This window comes from Vipera ursinii, assembly GCF_947247035.1.
Source record: "Vipera ursinii genome assembly, chromosome: Z".
Taxonomy (NCBI): Eukaryota; Metazoa; Chordata; class Lepidosauria; order Squamata; family Viperidae; genus Vipera; species Vipera ursinii.
In genome coordinates this window covers 115,630,477-115,655,870 of record NC_139517.1, presented here as the reverse complement: position 1 = coordinate 115,655,870, position 25,394 = coordinate 115,630,477, and the positions used below count along the sequence as shown (strand labels likewise).

General features: G+C 41.6%; 1 protein-coding gene across 2 annotated transcripts in view; it reads right to left on the bottom strand.

The window, feature by feature from the left end:
- PITRM1 (pitrilysin metallopeptidase 1) overlaps nt 1–24,205 on the bottom strand; it is a 42,447-nt gene extending 18,242 nt beyond the window's left edge. Inside the window, exons 1-16 of one of the 2 annotated variants that reach the window (XM_083378216.1) lie at nt 24,075–24,205; nt 22,851–22,959; nt 20,200–20,306; nt 19,438–19,589; nt 16,805–16,919; nt 16,615–16,711; nt 15,354–15,514; nt 13,939–14,065; nt 11,742–11,830; nt 9,411–9,539; nt 8,561–8,674; nt 6,605–6,701; nt 5,017–5,151; nt 3,230–3,368; nt 2,234–2,350; nt 760–892 (exon numbers count right to left, since the gene is read on the bottom strand). In XM_083378216.1, the coding sequence (XP_083234342.1) occupies nt 760–892; nt 2,234–2,350; nt 3,230–3,368; nt 5,017–5,151; nt 6,605–6,701; nt 8,561–8,674; nt 9,411–9,539; nt 11,742–11,830; nt 13,939–14,065; nt 15,354–15,514; nt 16,615–16,711; nt 16,805–16,919; nt 19,438–19,589; nt 20,200–20,306; nt 22,851–22,959; nt 24,075–24,112 (1,859 nt within the window). In that variant the 5' untranslated portion in view covers nt 24,113–24,205. Of the gene's footprint in view, nt 1–759; nt 893–2,233; nt 2,351–3,229; nt 3,369–5,016; nt 5,152–6,604; nt 6,702–8,560; nt 8,675–9,410; nt 9,540–11,741; nt 11,831–13,938; nt 14,066–15,353; nt 15,515–16,614; nt 16,712–16,804; nt 16,920–19,437; nt 19,590–20,199; nt 20,307–22,850; nt 22,960–24,074 lie in introns of those variants that run through there. The other variant, XM_083378217.1, reaches the window with a different exon arrangement.
- Nucleotides 24,206–25,394: the final 1,189 nt, after the last annotated feature.

The window sequence follows — 25,394 nt, the reverse complement described above, 5'->3', positions numbered from 1 at the left end:
AGTTATAGTGCAGATACACAAATGTGGTAGCACTAAAAATACAAAATAACAGAGTTGGAAGGGACTTTAGAGTTCTAGTCCAGCACCTGCTCGAGCAAGAATCCCTATACCATTCCAGACAAATGACTGTCCAATCTCTTCTTAAAAACCTCCAGTGTTGGAGTACCCAAAACTTCTGGAGGCAAAACTGATTTAACTGTTCTCACTGTCAGGAAATATCTCCTTAGTTCTTGGTTGCTTTTCTCCTTGATTAGTTTCCATCCATTGCTTCGTGTCCTGCCTTCAGTTGATTTGGAGAATAGGTTGACCTGCTCCTCTTGGTGACCGCCCCTCAAATATTGAAAGATTTCTATCAGATCACCCCAAGTTCTTATCTTCATTAGACTAGAAATACCTGGCCCTCAATCATTCATCATATGTTTAAGCTTCCAGACCCCTAATCATCTTCATTGCTCTTCTATACATTTTTTCTAGGGTCACAGTATCTTTGATGGTGACCAAAACTGGATGCAGGGTTCCAAGTCTGGTCTTACCAGTGCAGTATAAAGTGGTACCAACACTTCACATGATTTTGATGCTATCCCTCTAAACAAATTGTGGCCAGAATTGGCAATCCAACTTAGCTCCTAAGCCAAGTCACTCCTGACAATTCTGGCACAAAATAAGTTGATGGAGAGTATGATTTGGGTGGAAGTGCAGGAAAATTCTTGGACAGAGGCAAAGACTGCTGAAAAAGCTTCAGACATAACCCTCTCTTACTTGGTGATGACACCGCAAAAAAGTGGAACGTAAGGCCGAAGCTCTTCAGGGAGTGTATTCAGGCTGGAAATGGCTCTGAAATAAACTATGCCATTTGTAGGTTGAGCACAATACTGGACAGGGACATCCTCACCTACAGAGAAAAGAGATAACTTCATCAAATGATGTCAGAACTAATTCAACTCACATTAAGCTGTTTTGCCATTCATGTTCTTTTTCCTATCCCTCAAATCTATCATCCAACAAGAGGGAAAGGGGCCACAGGTGCACAAAGTGATGGAACTTCCCAGTATAGGTAACTCCCTTGGGTTATGATGGCAATTGGGGCCATGATTAGCCTTGCTAAGTGATACAGGCATAAAGGGCAAGATGCAAACATAAAGTGCAAAATCACGTGACGGTACCTCCCAGGAGAGCAAATTTGGGAAGTCCAGGTTGCTGTTGTAACTCTAAAATGCATGAGTTATTAAGAGGGAAGAAGCCAGAGTCTCAGGTAAGGAACACAGGTATGCCCAGTAGGGATGAGGACCTGAGAGTCTCAGGTAAGGAACCCAAGTATGCTCAGGAGGGATAAGGGCCTAAGAGGACTGGCACAGGCTGAATGCAAGCGAGTTGTGAAAGGCCAGGGAAGTACCAATGCAGGTCACAGGACCACAGCTTCCTGAGACATCGCAATTGCTAGCCTGGCATCAGAGCACCTGGATCAGAATCATGATATTGTAGGGGTCTTGTGATTACCAGAATTTCAAGGATTGGTTGTACATCCTTTTTTTTTCCAGTGTGCCTATGCAGATCTGGACAGTTGCTGAACAAATTGAGTTAAATCAAGGATTACCTTGGTAAGAATGTCTGAGCACTGTCCTTCTAGGCTGGTTTGTATATATGGAAGAATGATCATGATACACACAGATAGTCCTTAGCTTACAACCCCAACTGGGAACAAGGCAGTTGCTAAATGAGTCACACCCAATTTTAAAACCATTTTTGCCAAGATTAAGCAAACAATTAATGAATCAAGCAGTCATTAATTAAATCTGGGTTTTCCCACTGCTTCTTAGAGCCATCTAGGAAAGTCACAAACAACATCATGTGACCCTGGGATTCTATAACCATCACAAATACATCCTAGCTACCAAGTGCTCAAAATTTTTATCATGTCGCTATGGAACACTGCTATGGTCGTAAGGGTGAGGATGGGGTCTTAAATCAGTTTTTGAGTCCCTTACCACTTTGAATGATTGCTATACAAATAGTTGTTAAGGTGAGAATTACCCATACTTTCAAAGGACTGTTTATAACTCTACTACACTGATACACTAGCACATGTTGTGTAAAAATTGGAGGCTGGGGATTACTGGAACCGAAATCTACCCAGGAGTTTGTGAAGTCTAGGCTCTCCATTTTCTACTTAAGAGAATTTGATCTAATCATTTTATTTTCATCCCCTCAGCCTTCATACTTCAGTTCCCCTAACCTGTAAACGCCATCTCCAGATCAGTATACAGAATCCTTGGTTCAATATCTGAAACTTTCAGAGCAGGAAGACAGGAAGTATCTTGAGGTTTGCTTTGCAGATCAAGCAATTCCAAACCTAGCAGATCAAAGGGAACATCAATTTAGAAATTCCAACAAAACCAGTTACTCAAATTCCCCCACCTTGTAGCATTAGTTAAGGACCTGATAATGTCCTCCAGGGACCCATTTCAGGTCTTTTAAAAGGCTACTTATTATTTCAAAGACCAAGTGAAAAATATAGCTGCAGGGTGTTCAAGAATCAGCTAAGTATCCAAAGAAGAGGAGTGGGGCGGGGGGGGGGGGACAACACTTAGGCTGCAGCATGACACAGCACCCACTGGCTTCCAAACCTTTGGTGATTTTCTAATAGTAAAACCATTTAAAAGCCTACTTTTTACCTCTTACATGTTACATGATGGTGCTTTTAACCCGTTTTAAAATCAAGAGCTAATTGGTCAGAATCTCTACGGGTTTTGAGGTTGGGAATGCTCAAAAGGATTCTTCCAGCAAAACTGTATTAGTCTATGAGACCCAGAATTCCAGGCAAGCTTGTTGGAAATGCTTTCTGGGAGATGCAAGTTGGGAAAAGCTCCCCTGCAGATAGAATTAATCAGACATGAAATTTATGTGAGGAATTAGAAGGATTAAATTTTACTGCCACTTTCTGCATTCGCTGGGGAAAAGAAGCATATGGTGTACCCATGGTTGTAAGAGATCAAGACTGGGGAGACCAGGTTCAAATCTCTCCTCCCCTCTCTGTCATCTGAAGGGATTATGTGCTCTGACCAGGCATTTAGAGAGTAGGTGAAGTGACCAAGATATCAAGTGTTGAATCCAGATAATAGAAAAACAGTAAAAAGAAAAAAGTCTTAGAAAAGACACTGAAGACCACTTCCCACTTGAAAAAGAAACATTAATCAATCAAACAAGGCCACATTTTAATGACTCAGAAGACCTTTTTCATAGATTTGTTTCTTCTCTTCTTCAGAAAGGGCCTCAACCTTCTCTTTCAATTTGTCTGCCTCCATCGCTGCTTGCTTGTCATGGAAAGCCTCATCTGGACTCATAGTGAGTGTTAATCTGTGTGGGTTGTCCTTTGGCCAAGAAAGAAGAATTCTAATCAGTGTAAAAACAATTTCTCTTTGCGCCTGATGCTGTTCAACAACTGACATCAACTGCCTTATTAATTACAGGTAATCCTCGACTTACAACCCTAATAGAGCTTACCCAATTAGCTTGTAAGTCATGCTGATCATAAAGGTCACCATGTGACTGACCCAATTTTTAAGACCTTCTTTGTGGTGGTCGTTATAAGACTCACCATAGTTCCTAAGTGAATCCACTATTGTTAAGTGAATGCCATGATCATTAATTGAACCTATTATTTGTTACAGGGCATCTCTGCCAAAAACTGGAAGTAAAATCTAGGCTTTGGCAATAATGTCATAAACTGTGATCATGTGACTGCAGGACTCTGCAAATTTATTTATTTATTTATTTGTTTGTTTGTTTGTTTATTAATTAATTATTGGGATTTATATGCTGCCCTATCTCCCGAAGGACTCAGGGCGGCTAACAACAATAACGTACAATAAGTACAGAAGTTAAAATAAAAATTAAAATTAAAGGCCCCTGTAGAATAAATAAAAATTAAAATTAAAATAAATTAAAAATTAGAGTTAAAAATTAAAAACATAATTAAAATCCCTGTCAGTCCAGGTCAGCCTGGTGGAACAGGAGTGTTTTGAGGCCGCGGCGAAAGGACTGGAGATCTGGGGCCATCCGAAGCTCAGGGGGGAGCTGGTTCCATAGGTCTGGCGCTCCCAGAGAAGGCCCTCCCCCTGGGGGTCGCTAGCCGACATTGTTTAGCCGACGGTACCCTGAGGAGGCCTTCTCTGTGTGAGCGTACTGGGTGATGGGAAGTCGTTCCCGGCAGCAGACGGTCCTGCAAGTATCCCAGGCCTAAGCCATGTAGGACTTTAAAGGTAAGTACCAGCACCTTAAATCTCATCCGGAGGACAACCGGTAACCAATGCAGCTCACACAGGAAGGGTGTAATATGGGAGTATCGGGTTGCTCCCATCACTATCCGCGCGGCCGCACTCTGCACCAGCTGAAGTCTCCGGGTGGTTTTTAAGGGTAGCCCCAAGGCCATAAATGGGGTCACGTGAGTGGGAGAATCAAAATTTTGCAACAGGATTGTAAGTATCTTATAAGGCAGGGGTCCCCAACCCCCGGCCCATGTACCGGTACCGGGCCACGGCATGCCAGCAACCGGTCCACACAAACAAGCAAAGCCCCATCTGTGGGATGAAGGCAGCACACAAAACCACACACTCTCCAGTCTACGGAAAAACCTCCGTCCATGGAACTGATCCCTGGTGCCCAAAAGGTTGGGGACCTCTGTTATAGGGGATCCACTGGAACTTTGAAGTCACTAAGCCACTATAGTAAATTGAAGACTTACGTATGCCGAATTACAGCCTTCCCTTTGTAAGAAAACCTCTACTAAAGGGAAGAAAACCAGAAGATGCACCAAAGATCACTAATGCCTAGAGTAGTCTAGCACAAGCAAGAAATCACGCAAGCTTTCAGGATGATCTCTATGCAACGCAAAACCCCAATGCTTTGGATTGCAGAGAAACTATTCTGTATGACTGCTGTTGGGCTACTAATTGCCTGGCTAATCACTGTTGGAAACAGGGTTAAAACCAGCCCTACGCAGGTTCAACTGAGTCCTACCTTGAAATATTGTTTTACTTTTCTCTGCAGGAAATGGGGGTCCTCCTCAAGGCAATGCCTGAGCTGAGTTACTTTCTCTGCTATTTTCAAAAGACCAACAGGATCTCCTTCGTGGTTCCAGCAGGAGGCAATATTCTTACAGAAAAAAAGGAGAGTTAGAAAAAAGAATGAAAATATTCCACATGAAGGATATTAAGACTACTGTCTCTCTAGAGCACGGGTGTCAAACATGATCATGTCATATGATGTATCAAGTCATGTCACATGGAGGTGGGATGGGTGTGGCCTCCATGAGATGCATCCAGCCCGTGGGCCGCCAGTTTGACACCGCTTGCTCTAGAGTGAGCTAGTGTGGGTTTTTTTTTCTGTCTGCAGCAGCTGCCACTAGTGGTACCTAAAGATAGCTACACATTCCAGCACATTTTCAACAATTCAGAGAAAAGCTCCCCTTTCCCCCCCAAAAAGAGGAAGAAGAGTGAAGACGGGCAATTTCAAAGTCAATCCCAGTTAGGAACAGTCTGGCCTAAAATGAGAACATCCAACATTATCTCAACTTGGCATCTCCAGCTATGTTTTAAATGCAATTCCAGGCTGGCTAGGAACTCTTGAGACTTTTGTCTGTAGAGAGTTGTAAAATACAAACTGGAGCTTTAATTAGCAGCAGCACTCTAAAGTCTTCCCATCCTAGATCATCTGACCCTTTTTAAATGGGAAGGGAAACCTCGGGTTTTCAACATATAGAACTCAGACTGATGACACTTCTGAAAAGGACTAGGATCTGATTTAAGTATCAAGCTGCTTCATAGGGGATAGGGGATACATAACGCAAGGATTGTCTCAGCATTCCTTCTGCAGCCCTTCTGGCTGTTCCAGAATGGGTGGACTTGAGGTACAGGATAGTAATCGAGGAGCAAAAATATTTTTTGCAAACATCTGAGGCAGGGGTAGGCAACCTTGGCTCTTTTATGACTCGTGGACTTCAACTCCCAGAATTCCTGAGTCAGCTATGCTGAGGGAAAAGGGAGAGGCTTCCAAGCTGAGTCATGCTGGCTCAGGAATTCTGGGAGTTGAAGTCCACGAGTCATAAAAGAGCCAAGGTTGCCTACCCCTAATCTAAGGCATCCATTTCTCCCTTTTAAAATTCATCCCAATCCACCAAAACCCACTTTACAACTACAGCGTCTCAAGTGTGGTTCTTGAATCCAGAAAAGATCAGAAATATTGACTTAGATGCTCCAGATGAAGTAATTATTATGGGCTTGAGTCAATCAATGTTCTACTTTTTTATTCTTCTTGACTGGAAATTTCCATTTTGTTCAGAAGCGTTTCCCTTATATTCAAGCCTTAAGTTAGTGAGATTTCTGCAATTCCACAGAGAAGAACATCACGATCATGGATCCCAACACATCTTGACTGTCTTACAAGAGATTCTGTGATGCATCTTTACTATTTACACTCTAGACTTGCATCCTAAAATCCTTTTGTAAATGTTTAAGAAGTGTGCAGTGGGGACTTTCCCATACAAGGAATGTTCAAAAGGCTTGTTTGCACATGTTATGGCTGATTCTAGGGGAGAAGCATCCCTTACTGAAGCCAAGACAAGTCCAAAACGGGTTGACTGATGCTTCATCTGGATCTCAATTTTGTGGAGTAAAGCTTCAATCCTTTCTTTCTCAAATCCATTCCTGAGGATGAAAAGAAGACATTTAATTTTGTTCAAGAATAACAAGGACTCAAGTTTTTGAATGAAATTTAATCATATAGCATAGACTATTCAACTACTATAGAAATTACATGGAAGGTGGGGATGGATCTGATTTTTTTAAAAAAAAACCCCAAAGGAATTAATTTCAGGCACTCTTCATTTACGGATCTAACTGGGACTAGGAAGTCCATCACTAAACAATGTGATAATAATGGGGGGGGGGGGGAAATCACATGACTACACCAGCTTATGACAGCAGTTCCTACAATTCCAGCTCACGTCCTTAAGCAAAGTCCTTAAGTGAGATGTCACAGGACCTCAACCTGTAATTTCCTGTTGGCTTCCCCATTGATTTAGGTTCACATGTCGTGATGGCCAGAACTTTTGAGAACAGGTCATAAGTCTCACTCAACACAATTGCTAAAGGAGTGGTTGTTAAGTGAGGAATTCCTTAATGATTATTTTGTATTCCCTTACTACATGATGACTCAGATGTGGTGCTTCCCTACTTATCCCCCACCAACCATCTAGTTGCTCAAGTATAGCAACTGTAAGGTCCCACCCCAATCCACGTCTTAGGAAAGAAGAACTCTTGGAGACAGAATTGTCCAAAAAGGAACTTTTACTAAAACATAATTGTCAGTGGAAAATCTAGACAGGATCTGAAAACTGTGTTACAGGTTGGTACTTTTAAAGTGTGCCCGAGTGAAACCCCCTCCCCTCAGTCCATTTGGTCAGTCCCAGATCAATTAAGGTTCAGGTGTCAAAACCTTCCAAGGGAAAAGGGATCTTCCATGCCCTTAGGACATTTCCTTCCTCCCTTTCAGATTCTAATGGAGATACAAACCAGATCTCTCCCCCCCTTCCCTTTCTTTGTTCTTCTCAGTTCAAAGGTTCTTCCCCTGGGGCCTCCAGGCTGGCTGAAATAAACACCCTTGGAACAAATGGATAAGGATGGCCAATTAACATCTTCTCTCCTCCTCCTTGGGAATGGCAGAATCCAGTGAGGGATGTAAGATTTTAGAACATACAGATAGGGATTTATGAATGGGATATAAATGGATTCTGACAGCAACATTAAAAGACAAGACACACCAAAGCTTGCATCAAGTTTCAGCAAAAAAAAAACAAAACACCTTACAGGTAGTCCTCAACTTAAAACCATTCATTTAGTGACCATTTGAAGCTACAACAGCTCTGAAAAAAGTGACTTATGACCATTTTCACACTTATGAACACTGCAGCATCTCTGTGGTTACGTGATCAAAATTAAGACACTTCCAAATTGGCAGGTATTTATGATGGTTGCAGTGTCCCAGGGTCATGTGATAACCTTCTGCAATTTTCTGACAAAGAAAGTTAGCCAGATTCATATAACAACCATGTTACCAACTTAATTGCAGTGAACTATGGCAAAAAGGCATAAAATGGGATAATTCACTTAACTGTCTTCTTTAGCAATGGATATTTTGGGCTCAGCTGCGGTAAGTTGAGAACTACTCAATATTACATTTTAGCCATAAAGATCTGCATTCCTCCATCTCGGCTTTCATTCTTTTTTTTTCTTTCAAGGTTCAATTTTCAGCTTTTAGGTGTTAATTGTACATCAAACGGATACTCAAAAGTTTACACATTCGTTTTTTATAATGAGGTTCATAAACAGCAAAATTATCTCAAATCTTTTACAACAGCTGGGAATAGAGTATAAATTTAAGAGGTTTCCTTTACCCGCACAGAAATTATGAACCATCATCACTACTGCCACAAGTTTAAAGTAAGCAGCATCCTAGCTATTTCTTTTTACAATAGTGCAACAATTAAAAAATTGATTGTCCTTACTCAATAACTTCATCGATAGTTTTAGCAATAATTTGCTTTATGGTGTCTATGCTTTCTTCAGAAATCCCTTGAAGGCCTACAGTGAAATAAGCTTCTCGGGTAGATAAGTTAATCCTAGAAACAGACAGAATACAAAAATCTTATTAGAATTTAAACATTGGAAAGCTGGATCTTGACAGAAAAAGCTCATTTCACGTTTTGCAATAAACCACAATGGGTTTTATTTGTGGCTTAACATGAATGTGGGAACCCTCTAATATGATTTAGTGTCAGGGATGAGCCAAGCTCCCAAGACTTATACAACAAATATGGCTAAACAACAAATATGGATCAGTGGGCAGCTAAACAGAAGCTAATTTGCTGGGAGAAAGCTCAAAACCACATTTCAGCAGACACATTCCTTTGGTCTCCTAATTCAATGCAGGGGGGCTGAAGTCTTAAGAGAAATTTTATATACAAGATTACATTCACCTATGTTCTTATTCTGTGGTAGCACAGTGGTTAGAATGCGATATTGCAGGCTAACTCTGCTCACTGCAAGCAGTTTGATCCTGATGGGCTCAAAGTCGACTCGGCCTTCCGTGGTTGGTAAAATGAGGACCCAGATTGTTAGGGACAATATGCTGACATTTGAAAACCGTTCAGAGAGGGCTATAAAGAACTATGGGGCAGTATACAAAGTCTACATGCTATTGTTATTTTAATCTTTCTGAACTCCCACACAAAATTCCATTTATTTCAAGCTTCTCCAAAGCTTGATTAGCCCTTTTTCTAAACACCCCATCTAAGAAATCATAGTAAATTTGTTACACCATTGAGATAGATAGAAAGCCACCAGCAAAATACTTACCCAACATCTGGTGAAAAATCTGTTCCAAGACCGGCTTCAATCAAAGCTTTATAAAATGGAGAATTTGGCCCACCAACCAATAGAGAAGATAAAAAGTTTAGCATGAAGGTTTCAAAATTATCTGTAATACTAAACATAAGAGAAAAAAAATTGGATACTGTAGGATTCAATACAACAATTCGTTTAGTGACCATTCAAAGTTACAACAGCACTGAAAAAAGTGACTTACAAGTGGTTCTCACATGCCCATTGTAGCATTTCCCCATAGTCACATGATCAAAATTCAGGCGCTTGGCAATTGGAATGTATTTGTGACAGTTGCAGTCTTGAGGTCATGTGACCACCATTTGTAATCTTCCCAAAAGTCAATGGGGGAAAGCCAGATTCACTTAATTACTGCATATTTCACTTAAATGTGATTCGCTTAACAACCTTGGCAAAAAAGGTTATAAAATGGGGCAAAGCTCACTTAACAATTGACTTGCTTAGCAATGGAAATTTTGGTCTCTATGGCAATCATACATCAAGGACTACCCATATATGTAGCAGAGATATCATTTCTTGTTACAGAAGTTTTAGAAAAGGGCCAGACCGTTTTCCTGGAGAAGAAACACATTTCATTGTTCCCTCCAAAATTCAAAGTGGAGCGGCTTAGTTAATGAGAGAAAGAAGGTTTAATAGCGTTATAATTTTCCTAAACCTGGTGCGTTGGACTCCTAGGTCAAATTCAAGGTGCTGATTTTAACCAACATGGCTTGGCACCTTACCAGGATCTTCTCTAAGTTAGAATTGACCCATCCAATGTGTTTATCCTGAGAAGACCCCAACACTCAATAGAATAAAAGAAGTGAAGAATTAAGAGTCTCAATTTTTTAGTGTTAGCCAGCTCTCCTCTTCATGGATATCTGGATCCTTATGATGTGTAGGGAGTCCACGTTGCTGGCTATTAGCACGCTAAGTGTTCCAAAAGCCTTTTGGTGAGGGCAGTGAATTTGAATATGGAAATTTGAATTTGAATATAGAGCCTTGGTGGAGCAGTGGGCTAATGCCTCCTTAAGTAACACCAGCTGCCTGCAATTAGTGCAGGTTCGCGTCCCACCAGGCTCAAGGTTGACTCAGCCTTCCGTCCTTCCGAGGTAGGTAAAATGAGGACCCAGATTGTTGGGGGCAATTAAGCTGACTTTGTAGATTATGCCGCTTGGGGGTGTGTGTGAAAGCCCTAATAAGCAGGCATATACATAGAATGAAGGCTACTGCTAAGCTTGTAAGCCGCCCTGAGTCTTCGGAGAAGGGCGGGATATAAATGGAAATAAAATAAAAAATTAATAAATAAAATAAAATTCCTGATATGACTAAATATAACCAATGTAGTCTGGTGATGTACAAAACATATCTTGTGCATTTACTCACTTTTCACGTTCTTTTGACTCATTACAGGTACTCCTCAACTTACAACAGTTCGTTTATTGACCGTTAAAAAGGACATCGAAAAGTGACTTATGACCATTGTTCGCATTTATAACCACTGCAGCACCCCCACGGTGACGTGAACAAAATTCAGATGCTTGGCAACTGACTCATATTTATGACAATGGCAGTGTCCAGTGGTCATGTGATCAATTTTTATGACCTAACAAGCAAAGTCAACGAGGCATCCAGATTCACTTAACAACTGTGTTACTAACATAACAACTGTAGAGATTCACTTAACAACTATCGCAAGAAAGGTGGTAAAATGGAGCAAAACTCACTTATCAAACGTCTTGCTTAGCAACAGAAATTTTGGGCCCAATTGTGGTTGCAAGTCAAGGACTACCTGTACTAATTTCATATACAAGTTGCCCTCAACTTGCAATGGCGACTGGCACAGGAATTTCCACTGTTAAGTGATGCGGTCATAAAGTATACTTGCATTGCTTAATGACAGTAATCTTTGCAGTCCCGGTTACTGTTGTTAACTGAATCCCATGGTTGTTAGGCGAAGCAACTTCTTGCTGGCTTCCCACAACCAAAGGGAAAGGGAAAGTCTAGGTCAGAGAAAGTGCGTTTGAGAGAATGGTGTGGGTCAGGGAGGGTGCACAAGAAACTCAGCGCTGGTTAGGAAGAATACAGAAATGGCTGACACAGCAGGAAGAACTGGAGAGTTGTATGGTTGAACAACTGTAGGGCATTAAGTTGGATTAAAGTTGGGATATGCAATTGAAGGCAGGAAGATCCCCCTAACTACTTTCCAGGTTCTTTCATAGCAGAAAATGATGAATGGAATCCTCAGCTGCATAGATTAGTATGATTCTGTTCAGATAAATAACTCTGCTAATCCCAGTTACGTACTCTGCTAGGAGAAAGCCGACGCTGACCGTTGTCTGCTTCTTAGAGTCAGCAGCCAATGAATCTGCAGCACACGTCACATGGTGTTCCCTCTGCAAAAAGACACAACAACTAGCAAACAGGACATTGTCTTTATCCCAAGTATTTTATAATGGTTTGGCCAAAACCCAGCACTTACTTCTGGTTTTCTGCAAAACTGTGCCATAGTGAATAATGGGTTTACTTAATAACTGTGAAATTCAGAGTTATGACTCCCACATTTGCTTACAGTCACTGCAAAAAATGTAAAATCGTGATCAACCTGTTCTTGACTGCTGACTGCTATGAAATGGGCAGGCTCCACTGTGGTTGTAACTTGAGGACTGTAACTGTATGTTCTTAGCCAAAAGGCACTTCAAAGTGCCAAGTATGGAAATGATCCTATCTGGTTCCAGCCTTTAGTCCATTAAAGCTAGGCAATACTGAGGAACTGGAAAGAGTCCAGGGAAGAGCAGTAAAGAGGGTAAAGGTAAAGGTTCCCCCGCACATGCATGCTAGTCGTTTCCGACTCTAGGGGATGGTGCTCATCTCCGTTTCAAAGCCGAAGAGCCAGCGCTTGTCCGAGGACGTCTCCGTGATCATGTGGCTGGCATGACTAGACGCCAAAGGCGCACGGAACGCTGTTACCTTCCCACCGTAGTGGTCCCTATTTTTCTACTTGCATTTTTACATGTTTTTGAACTGCTAGGTTGGCAGAAGCTGGGACGAGTAACAGGCCTCACTCTGCTACGTGGCACTCAGGATTCGACCCGCCAAACTGCCGACCTTCTGACCGACAAGCTCAGCGTCCTAACCCACTGAGCCACCGTGTCCCTAAGGGTAAAGGGGGCTAAATCCCATGAAGGGTGCTTAAAGGAAATTAAAGAAGAGAAGGCTAAGGGAAAACATGACGGAAGAAGAGGAAGTATATTTATTCACTTTAGCATGTAAGGATAGAAGCTTTGCATTGAGAGATCCAAACTTGAACTAAGAAAGAATTTCCTGACTATAAGACTATTAAAGCAACGGAACAGCCTGGCTCATGAAATTATGGGAGTTCCATCACTGGAGATTTTCAAGGAAAGATTGGATTGGCATTTGTCCAGAATGATGTATTTCTACATTATTGCAGAAGACTTCCAGACCCCTTCCAATTTCTGATTCCAGGTAGTGAAGTCTTTTTGATCCCTGAATTGCAACTGGCATATTTTTCCTGTAAGATAAGATGGACAAACCCAGGAGGGTGGGGCTCTCTAGGACAGGGCTTTTCAACCTTTTCATCCGTTGTACCACTTTTACGATATGGCAATATTCGAGTACCACCAGTCACCCAGCAAGGGGTCAAAAACTTGATGACAAAAAAGAAAAAAAAAAGTGATAAAGTACAGGTAGTCCTCCACTTACAACAGTTCACTTAGCGACTGTTCGAAGTTACAATGGCACTGAATAAAGTGACTTATGACCATTTTTCACATTTATGAGCATTTCAGCATCTCCAGGGTCATGTGATTTACATTCGGACGCGTGGCAACTGAATCATATTTATGATGGCTGCAGTGTCTCAAGGTCATGTGATCCCCTTTTGCAACCTTTTGACCAGCAAAGTCAATGGGGAAGGCAGATTCACTTAACCTTTTATATCAGGGGTGTCAAACTCAATCTCTTTTTTTTCTTTTTAATTTTATTGATTTTCTAATGTTACAATTATATCTTTGAAAAGCAATGTGTCGAGCTCAATTTCATTGAGGGCCACATTAGCATTGTGGTTACCGTGGGGGTGCGTGGGGTGGGGTGTGTTCCTTCCTTCCTTTTTCTCTTCCATCCTGCCTCCCTCCTTCTCCTTCTTTTTTCTTTCTCCATCTCCTTTCTTTCTTTCTCTCTTCCTTTCTTCCTCCCCTCTTCCTTTCCCTCCTTCTCATTCCCACCTCCTTCCTTCCTCCCTCCCATCCTGCCTCCTTCTCATTCCCATCTCCTTCCTTCCTTCTCTTGCTATTTGACCTTTCTCAACTGAACTTACAGATATGGAACTTAAGAACATTGCCCACGCACAAAGGACGGAATCACAGCCTTAGACATTTGTATCTGGACTGGATCTACCACCAATGAAGCCAACTCTCCTCTGGCAAGAGAAACCACAGAAATCCCGGGGCATTCAAAACACAGCAAAGAAAACAAAACTCACAGGCTTGTCCCAGATTTGCTGGGATGGGACAGTAGTGTTGGGTTCAATTTTCTGGAATTTACACAGGGCTTCCTCATGGATTTGTTTCAAATGTTGCTCTAATGGGAAGTTACCGTAAGTGAAGAACCTACAATGGAAGGTAAATTTATTCATTATTTCTGGCCAAGGAGGGTGGGAAACCCTAGAAAACCCCATTCATGTATATAGGAGAGAGCAGATATCACAGGATAGATAGCGTGTTGATAGCTTATTCTATACTATCATGTTAAATATTGCTCTAAAGCAGTGTTTTTCCACCTCGGCAACTTTAAGACACCTATTCCCAGGATTCCCTTGCTAGCATGCTGGGGCAAGGAATTCTGGGAGTTAAAGTCCACACATCTTAAGACACTCCTCTAGAAGAGCTGCTGAAACCCTTGGCCTTCAGGTCTTGCTGAAGGGATGTGAGGGCTATACTTTGCCAGTCAAAAATTTCCAGTTCTGCTATGACCTCTGTCTAAGAGCAGCTTCTTTTTTTTACTGCAGACACATGCAGAAGGAACAGAGAGACATTCCTGAACCTCTTTGCGTATACAAATCAACATGTTCATTACTTATTCATTTGGAAAAGAAATAAACACACATTTCCCTCTCCCTCAATGGCTCTAGATAGCTTGCAAAGTGATTGTAAAAAATAACCATAATCACAACATAAAAGAAAAAAATATGAAATAATAAAAAGCAGAAATGGACACATTAGCAGCAGGTTGAAAAAGCTGGTCAAGTAAAGATGTTTTGAGTTAACCTAAGACAGCAAGAAGACCCAATTCAATTTTGGTGGCCCTTTGTATAAGGGAGAAAGCAGAATTAATTGCTATTTTTTTAAAAAAAGAAAGCCATTTATTGTCTTTGTACTGGGCATTTCTTCAAATAGCCCATTCAAGTCATCCACGTCCTTGCAATTAAATAGTCTCAATTAATCACAGTTTCCCTAAACAAGAATTTTATTAACTTCCAGGCCAGACTTTTTAAACAATCTTCATCTTTTCTTAATATCCTAGACCAGGGGTCGGCAACCTCGGCTCTTTTATGACTCGTGGACTTCAACTCCCAGAATTCATGAGCCAGCATAGCTGGCTCAGGAATTCTGGGAGTTGAAGTCCACGAGTCATAAAAGAGCCGAGGTTGCCGACCCCTGTCCTAGACTGTTGGTCTTCCAGTTCTAAAGAGATTTAGCTATGATTAATAAGAGACTTCCTGACTTAATTTTGTTAGATCAGAAGGGCTGCACGTTTAGGAAAAAAGGATAGCAGAATACAAAAATCAAAGCTATTTTGCTATCTTGAGTTCTGTCATTAGCTGAATAACAAAGCAGTTGTTGTGCAATTATTATTAATGGCCCAAGTTTCTCTTCCTTTCGTCTTTCCTTCCAATACCTTGCATTGCTGGGATGATAATGAGTAGCATGGAAGTGTTTCAGCTGTTCCCAGGACAGATCAGGGATCTTCAATGGATCACCACCAGACACAACGGCATATGTGTGATCAGGAAGCATTTTGTTTTGAAGGTGCTGAGAGAAAACTCTCTCATTATCTGCCTTAAAATAAATATTTTATTGAATAAGAATAAATGAACAGATCATCTATGGTCAAACACTATAGAACACCTCTGGGGACTGATGATCTCTAGGGCTGCAAAGATACCGGTAGTCCTGGACCTACATCCATTTGTTTAGTGACTGTTCAAAGTTATAACGGCACTGAAAAAGTGACCTATGACCATTTTTCATACTTATATGACTGTTGCATCATCCTCATGGTCACATTATCAAAAGCACCCAAAGGCAGAACAAGAAGCAATGGATGGAAACTAATCAAGGAGAGAAGCAACCTAGAACTAAGGAGAAACTTCCTGACAGTTAAAACAACTAACCAGTGGAACAACCTGCCTCCAGAAGCAGTGAATGCTCCAACACTGGAAATTTTTAAGAATTTGTCCGAAATGGTATAGGGTTTCCTGCCTGAGCAGGGGGTTGGGCTAGATGACCTCCAAGGTCCCTTCCAACTTTATTATTATTACTATTAAAATTCAGCCATTCATATTGCAGTGTCCCAGGGTCATGTGATCACCATTTTATGACCTTCTGACAAGCAAAGTCAACGGGGAAAGCCAGATACACTTAACAACTGTTACTAACTTAACAGCCACAGTGATTCACTTAAGAACTGTGGCAAAAATGGCCATAAAATGGCAAAATTCACTTAACTGTCTCACTTAGAAATGGACATTTTGTGCTCAGTTGTGATTGTTGAGAACTACCTGTATTTGATTTGGATTCGGTATCATTTTATAAACGTGTTTGACAAAACATACTTAAAACAAGCCATGGTTTGGTACACAGTAGGAACATCATGTCTAAACCTGCCAAACAAAGAGGAGACTTAAAAACCACCTTGCTGGCTGAAAATGAATTCACCCAACAAGTCATTTATAAAATAAATGTTAACCAGTGCAAGAACTTTTGAATCCTGCACCCTTTACCATCTCAGCGAGTTTTGAGCCTCATAATAATAATTCCTTAAAAATGTTATCTTATCCGTCTCTCATTTGAGCTTGCCATCACTCAAATAATTATTTTACGGCAGCACCCCAGGAATTTTCAACAAGCCAAAAGTGTAACAATAAAACAGGGCTTACAAAAGCTCCCTTCATTTCGTTAAATACAACTCCTTTGAAAGTTAACGGAGTCCGAGAATCTGTTGGGCTCTCATGTTCCAGTCTCCATCCTTCCTGCCTGAAGAGATTTCAAACATACAAAACACGAGTTAAGAATTCTTCTGGATGATACATCACAGTTCTGTCCATCAGCTGGATCACAAAATCTTACCAGAAATCTAGAAGCCTCAAAGAAGGAAAAAACACAGCATCCAGGTAAACAGAAAGAAGATTCTGGAAGTCCTTGGGATTTTGGGTAGAAAACGGGTAGAGTGTGTAATCACTAGCTGCATAAGATGACAAAAATAAAAAATGAAATGGTTCAAAATTAAATCCATGAGTTTTACAGCTCATTTAGGGTGATGAATGCTTTGCAATCTTCATCTCATTTTCAAATAGAGCCCTCTATCGTATTATTTTTATTGAAGCAATTTTAAACCAGATAGACACTACACATATTAGAAAAATAAACAAAGGTAATAAGAATAGGAAAAATAGAAAAAGAAAGGAAGAAAAAGAAGATAGTGACTTCTGATCTTTTTGATGGCAGTTATAAATGTGTTTATATTTTACTCTCTCCCTCGTTACATAATTCTTTCTATAAGCTATTTTTCTAATACTCAAATACATAAATCACAAATTCATTTTCTTTTTTCAACAAAAAGCCCACAAGGATGTTCAGTTTTTTGGTTTTCAGTCACTTATAAATCTCTAATCAAACAAGTTAATTTTGCTATGTCTGCTATTTATCACCTTCATCAACCAATCCTCCACTATTTCACAGTCTGTTTGTTTGTTTGCTGCCCATCTAACTACCCAAATGGACACTGGTGTCTTGCAAGATAAAAAATAGAAATAAAAAACAATTACAAATATATGAGATATTTATATTTATAAATCTGTAACAATTAAAATTGTAAGAATTAAATAGCTGTTAATAATACCTTTGTACATATAATAGTCCTGAAACAATAATCATGTCTAAAAATAATCTTCCATGTCTGTTTTTTAATTAATTTTTCAATAATTCCAATGTTATTCATGTTATTTCTGATGTTTTGATAACATGTGCCATTTCTTAAGAGACCCAATTCTATGGAAAGTTTGAGAAATAAATACAGATAGTTCTTGGCTTACAACAGTTCATTTAGTGATCATTCAAAGTTACAACAGCAGTGAAAAAGCGACTTTTTTCATACTTACGACCGTTGCAGCATCCCCATGATCATGCAATCAAAATTTGGATGCTTGGCAATTGGTTCATAGTTATGATGGTTGCAGTGTCCCAGGGTCATGTGATCAGCTTTTGCGATCTTGTGGCAAACAAGGTCAATGGGGAAGCTAGTTTCACTTAACAACCATGTTACTAACTTAACAACACCGCAGATACTCACTTAACAACCATCAAGAAAAGTTGTAAAATGGGGCAAAACTCGCTTAACAAATGTCTCACTTAGCAACATAAATTTTGAGCTCAGTTATGGTTGTAAGTCAAGGACTACCTGTACAAAATGCAAGAAAAAAAGAGATATAAAAAAAAACTGCAAGGAGGGGATGGTACCAGCTTTCAGCATCCTTCAGCTGCTCCCAAGCTGTTTTGGGCTACTGAGGATCAAATTCAACATTGATTGGAAGACCACAGGATATAAATCTGAGATCACAGCTCACTGTGTCATAAAATGCCACTAGAAAATTATGAAAGGGGATAGAAAAATGGTACCCTACAAGAAAGATTATGTATGACTTGCTGCTGGAGCAAGTGTGAACACTCTACTGCAGACATGTCAAACTAGCGACGTCACGTGATGTCATGCGATGTATTGGAACTTTTTCCCATTGCCGGCAATGGGATGGGTGCGGTTTCTCTGTGACGCTCCGGCCCGCGGGCCGGCAGTTTGACACCCCTGCTCTACTGCCTCCCACTCATGGACTGCAAGTTAAAATTGGGTATGTCTTGTCTAACAAAAACATATGAAGAAGAGTTACAGGAACTGGGCATGGCTAGTCTAGTGAAGAGAAGGACCAGGGGTGACATGATAGCAGTCTTCCGATATTTAAGGAGTTGTCTCAAAGAAGAGGGGGATCAAGCTTTTCTCCAAAGCATCTGAAGGCAGGACAAGAAGCAATGGATGGAAGCTAATTAAGAAAGAACCAACTTAGAATTAAGAAGAAATTTCATGACATGAGAACAATTAATGAGTGGAACAGGTGTGGGTTGTGGGTTCTCCCATCACTGGAAGTTTTCAAGAACAGATTGGATAGCTATTTGTCTGAAATGGGTCTTCTGCTGAAGCTGGGAGCTGGACTAGAAGACCTCCAAGTCCCTCCCAATGTACCTGTTATTCTGTAAGGCCTTAGCAATGTGTCATTTGTAATCAGCAGTTTACTCTCCTGCTGTCCATCATACCCTATACCAGGGGTAGGCAACCTCGGCTCTTTTATGACTCATGGACTTCAACTCCCAGGATTCCCGAGCCAGCTTGGCTGGCTCAGGAATTCTGGGAGTTGAAGTCCATGAGTCATAAAAGAGCCGAGGTTGCCTACCCCTGTCCTATACAATGTTGATAGTTCTAATTGTCACTATACGTTTGTTAACTACTAAGCAAGTCAGGTTCTTCTTTGTTCTGTCAGCTTGAGGGTTTGTGTGTATCTTAGCAACCTTGTTTGGACAACTGTCTTGTTGGCATTCAAGATGCAGAATTTACCTTAGAAAAAAAGTAATTGACATTACAGATTTTGTTGCACAAATGAGATGCCACAAACAGACCGGAAAATTCACAAAGCTGCCGGTTTCCATTTCCTCACCTGTAAATGCATTCATGAAGGTAGAGAGCGACCGATTCAGCATTTTGAAAAAGGGATCTCTGACAGGATACTTCTCTGACCCACACAGTACAGTGTGTTCAAGGATGTGGGGAACCCCTGTATTGTCCATGGGGGTGGTCCGGAACTGAACACTATAAAACAAACAAGGGAAAAAATTGTCTTTTAATTTTTCTTCTCAGATACCTTTTCTTTCAAGATAGCGTACAATCAAAAAGCAAAACACTAGTAAAACACAACAGCATAATATTGCTGTAAGGCCTACCCTTGTGCATATACTGTTATTCTAGTTTTACCCAACTTCTGTTCATTTTAATCCTTTCACGCTTTTATACTGTTGCTTTTACGATGTGGTAAGCCACCCAAAGTCACTCAATAGTGAGATGGGCAGCATTTAAATTTAATAAGCGAACAGCTTATAATATGCATGCTGCCGAATGCATGAGGAAAAATGTTCACGCACATCTCTCCTAATCCACTCTCTCGAGAAGCAGAACCAACCAACATGCCATTAAAGTCAGCTTCCCAAATGAGTGGATGTCTGAAACCATGATTTCTGACAGAAAACAAGAATTACTTTAAGGCCCCAATGAATTCAAAACTTTGGTGCTGTAACTTAATACTTCTAAACCAAAGGTGAATAACAAAAATACCAGACATTTTAAGAGCAGATATGATGCATGGCCTCAAAGGCTTTGAAGACCAGATGATCCACAAAAAAATCCATTATTCAGCATTCTTGACCTGAATAGATTGTTGGAATCTTCTCGTGCCACATGCAAATACTGGGCTCCGGTCTTGTCATGGTGGAGTTTAACAGCCGTCAAGAAAAACTCAGGAACTACCGTCACCTAATAAATAAACAAACAAACAAACAAACACACACACCTCTACGAATTAAAACAAATTAAGCTACCAGCACTTCTGCAAAGCTTGAGTTCACAATCCATGCCCAACCAGACTGCCCCAGAAGGTCAGCTGGAAGGACAATCATGTTTGGCTGACCAGCTTCAAGCCAGTTGTGTACCCCAAACTGAAACACATGTAGCACATCAGGATGATGGTTCTCAAAATCATTTCTCAGAAGCATCCTGAGCTTTCTCAAGAATATTCCCTTTTCCACCTTACTGTTCTACATTTACAGGTAATCCTCTTTTAGCGACCACAACTGGGATTGGCAATGCTTAGTAAAGAAGTTGCTAGGGAAAATCACAATTGGGCATATCATCTTGTCACCTGCAAAATTGCCAATATGAGGATTGTCTCAGAGCTGAGTCATAAGTGGGAACATCTCTCAATTAGGCCATTGCTAAACAAGGACTATCTGCATTTGTTAGTTTCCTAGATTTGACTCAAGGCAGTTTATACCAAAATTCTCTTAAATTGTTTTTTTCTGCAAGGGATGCTTGCTGCAAAAATATGACAAGTCAGTGAATTTTCATGCTGTTTGTTCTGATCCTTGGTCCTAGACCACCCCATTCGTCCTCTGTCTTTGCACCATGCAAATCCAGGTTTGTGTCACAACCTCCATCAAAGGCTCCAACAGATATTAGCAATCTCTACATTAGCAAGCTCTAACTGGGTATACAGGTGAAACTCGAAAAATTAGAATATTGTGCAAAGTTCATTTATTTCAGTAATGCAACTTAAAAGGGGAAACTAATATATGAGATAGACTCATTACATGCAAAGCAAGATAGTTCAAGCCGTGATTTCTCATAATTGTGATTATGGCATACACCTCATGAAAACCCCAAATCCACAATCTCAGAAAATTAGAATATTACATGCAATCAATAAAACAAGGAGTGTACGTAGAACAATATCGGACCTCTGAAAAGTATAAGCATGCATATGTACTCAGTACTTGGTTTGGGCCCCTTTTGCAGCAATTACTGCCTCAATGCGGCGTGGCATGGAAGCTATCAGCCTGTGGCACTGCTGAGGTGTTATGGAAGACCAGGATGCTTCAATAGCGGCCTTCAGCTCTTCTGCATTGTTCGGTCTCAGGTCTCTCATCTTTTTCTTGGCAATGCCCCATAGATTCTCTATGGCAGGGGTGTCAAACTCAATTTCATTGAGGGCCGCATCAGCATTGTGGTTGCCCTCAGGGGGCCGGGTGGGTATGGTCAGGGTGGGCATGGCCTACTGGGTGGGCATGGCTAAAGTGCGTATGGCCTACTGGGTGGGCATGGCCAGCTCTACATCGTTCGCATCAAGGGTGACTATGGGGGCCTGGGCAGGAGTGGGACAGATCTGAGGGTCTCTGGCAGAAGGAGGGTCTCTGGGCCAGGGCCAAGGCAGTGGGGGCCATTCCCTCACTGTTTCCAGGATGGCTTTGCGGGCCACATGAAACCACTTTGCGGGCTGGATCCAGTCCCCGGGCCTTGTGTTTGACATGTCTGCTCTATGGGGTTCAGGTCAGGCGAGTTTGCTGGTCAATCAAGCATAGTAATCCCACAGTCACTGAACCAGGTTTTGGTGCTTTTGGCAGTGTGGGTAGGTGCTAAGTCCTGCTGGAAAATGAAGTCAGCATCCCCATAAAGCTCGTCTGCAGAAGGAAGCATGAAGTGCTCCAAAATCTCCTGGTAGATGGCTGCGTTGACCCTGGACTTAATGAAGCACAGTGGACCAACACCAGCAGATGACATTGCTCCCTCAGTCCACTCCTTGTGAAAGTCCCCAACACTTTTGAATGGCCTTTTCCTGACAATCCTCTCCAGGCTGCGGTCATCCCTGCTGCTTGTGCACCTTTTTCTTCCACACTTTTCTCTTCCACATAACTTTCTATTAATGTGCTTTGATACAGCACTTGGGGAACATCCAACTTCTTTTGCAATTACCTTTTGAGGCTTTCCCTCCTTATGGAAGGTGTCAATGATGTTTTTCTGCACAACTGTCAGGTCAGCAGTCTTCCCCATGTTTGTGATTCCTACTGAACCAGACTGAGAGACCATTTAAAGGCTCAGGAACCCTCTGCAGGTGTTATGGCTTAATTAGCTGATTAGAGTGGGACACTTTGAGCCTAGAATATTGCACCTTTTCACAATATTCTAATTTTCTGAGATTGTGGATTTGGGGTTTTCATGAGCTGTAAGCCATAATCATCACAATTATGAGAAATCACGGCTTGAACTATCTTGCTTTGCATGTAATGAGTCTATCTCATATATTAGTTTCCCCTTTTAAGTTGCATTACTGAAATAAATGAACTTTTGCATGATATTCTAATTTTTCGAGTTTCACCTGTATTCTAGAGACCTTAAGGGAAGGCTGAAATCAGTGTTAACTTCTGAGGTAGCGAGCTATCACGGAAATGAGCTCTGAAAAGCCTAAATTAGCAGAAATCCTGAGTTCAAGTTGAAAGAAGGTGGCTTGCAAACAAAACCTTTTACCTGGTTTACAGTGAATCCATGGATTTTATCTCCACTTTTGAATTGCAGTGCCCTTTCATTTGCAGAACCACTTGTCCATCGCCATAATCTTGGCCCAAACAACCCAGAACTGTGTAAGGTTTAAAAAACAAAGAAGAATAAAACAAAGGTCAGCTTTTAAGGACAGTGTTTCTGAACCCTGGCAACTTTAAGACATGTAGATTTCAATTCCTAGAATTCCCCATCTGGCTGGGGAATTCTGGGAATTGAAACATAGGAGTCTTAAACTAGCCATGATTGAGAAATACTATTTTGTAAGTGAAGTTGTATGAGATATATAATGAGGACAGCATGCTTTGTAAAGAGAAGAGAGTAGAGCTGGATTTGGATCACAGCAGGATCTATTTTCAAAACCTGTTTGGCCCCAGAATTCAATAGATAATCATGGGGGGTGACCACAAGGTAAACATTGGGATGACATTAAAGCCAATTCAAAAGAAATCAAAGAAAATGAAAGCAAGTCATCTCACCGTCCTCAAGAAAGGAAAACACCACTGTCTTGATGTTATCCATAAAAGCATTCTTTACATTTAGCTTTGTATATTTCCATGTCATCCCTGAATCTTTTGTTACAAATTATTCTTTAAGAGGACACCTCTAGGGCCTCAAAAAACCAGGAAAGATAAGGAAAACTGCAGCCAAAGTCCGATCCAGATTTCTTAAAGATAAGTGGGGGCATGCAAGGGGACTATTATTTGACTTGGTGCAGGGATAAATCTTTGACCATGTCGCTAGTTCGTCTGTATGGCCAATGCTCAAGGCCTAAAAACAATGTAAGCAAAAAGATACAAAGTAGCGCCTATAAACGTGGTTCCCCAACTAGTTCCCTTTAGTTTCTTCTACGTACCTACGGGAACAATAAAGGAGAGGCTCTGTCCACACCCACCAGAACTAAACAGCACGCACGCCCAGCAGAATTTATCAGGTCGGAACAGAAAGCACTTTGCACATGCTCAGAGCCCTCTTTTCTTGCCCCACACCCTACATAACCGCGGTTTCCAAAGCCCCAGTCTTCCAGGACGGCTCCGACGTTTCCAAATTGAGGACATTCCCAAATGGGAAGTAGCAGCGGGTCGGAGGGAAAAGAAGAGCCCCTGAGCATGGGCAAAGCGATTTCCGGCGGCGTCCCACGAAGAAGCCAGGCTTTGCCCTCCCGCCAGCAGCCCCTCCTACTCCTGTCCTCACCGGGGTAGGCCCGTCCGAGCCAGCCACAGGCCCCACATGGCGACCTTCCTGGCAGAAAGCAAAGCCAGAGGCGACCACGCCGCTTCTTCTTCTTCTTCTGCTGCTGCTGCTGCTGCTCTGACCTGGACGGACCCCTGGAGAGCGCATGCGTGGACCTTTTCTAGCTTACTCCAGTGCGGTTGCGGAATGTTCCGCGCTCGCGCGGCTCCGCCCCTTTCCTCCTTTCTAAAAAAAAGAAAAAAAAGAGCGAGGCTTTGCGCCGGTGCTTGAAAGATCGCTGGTGGCGTCGTATGTCTTCGGCGACCGCGGTCTAATTCTTGGGTTGGGGGCAATTCCTGCAGCATGCTTACTCAGGATCCTTGAGCTTTGCTTGCGGAAAGACAATGACGAATGGGTATCCCCCGATGAGTTCACATTTCCATTTTCAAAGAGTAGTCCTTTAAAACTGGTTTTCGTGTTAATACAAGTAAGTCCTCAAGTTTACAACCACACTTGAGCCCAACATCTCTGTTGCTAAGCCAGGCATTTGTTAAGTGAATGTTGTCCCATTTTACGACCTTTCTTTCCTTGGTTGTTAAGTGAATCAGTGTGGTTGTTAAGTGAATATGGTCACAAAAGGTGGTCACATGACCCCAGGACAGTGCAACCATCATAAATATGAGTGGGTTGTGAAGTGTCTGAATTTTGATCTTGTGACCATGGAAATGCTGCAATGGCTTCAAGTGTGAAATACAGTCGCTTGTCAGTACTGTAGTAAATTTGAACAGTCACTGAACTGTTCTAAATCGAGGACTTAAAGTTTTGAAAGTGACAAGGTGTTTCAAACTGGGGGATGATAATGCAGCTGCTCAACCCAAACATATTGTTTGTTCTATGTGCATATGCCTATATTGGAATTATTAGTAGTTATAAATACCATGGGACGCGGTGGCTCAGTGGGTTAGGACGCTGAGCTTGTCGATCAGAAGGTCGGCAGTTTGGCGGGTCAAATCCTGACCAGCTTCTGCCAACCTAGCAGTTCGAAAGCACGTAAAAATGCAAGTAGAAAAATAGGGACCACTCTGGTGGGAAGGTAACAGCGTTCCATGCGCCTTTGGCGTCTAGTCATGCTGGCCACATGACCACGGAGACGTCCTCGGACAAGCGCTGGCTCTTCGGCTTTGAAACGGAGATGAGCACCGGCCCCTAGAGTCGGAAACGACTAGCACACATGTGCGGGGAACCTTTACCTTTATAAATACCATTTTAAGGTCACTTTTACAGATGGCTTCAAGCACCATGTGTTTAGAAATATCTTTATTGCTGCACTTATCTTTATAC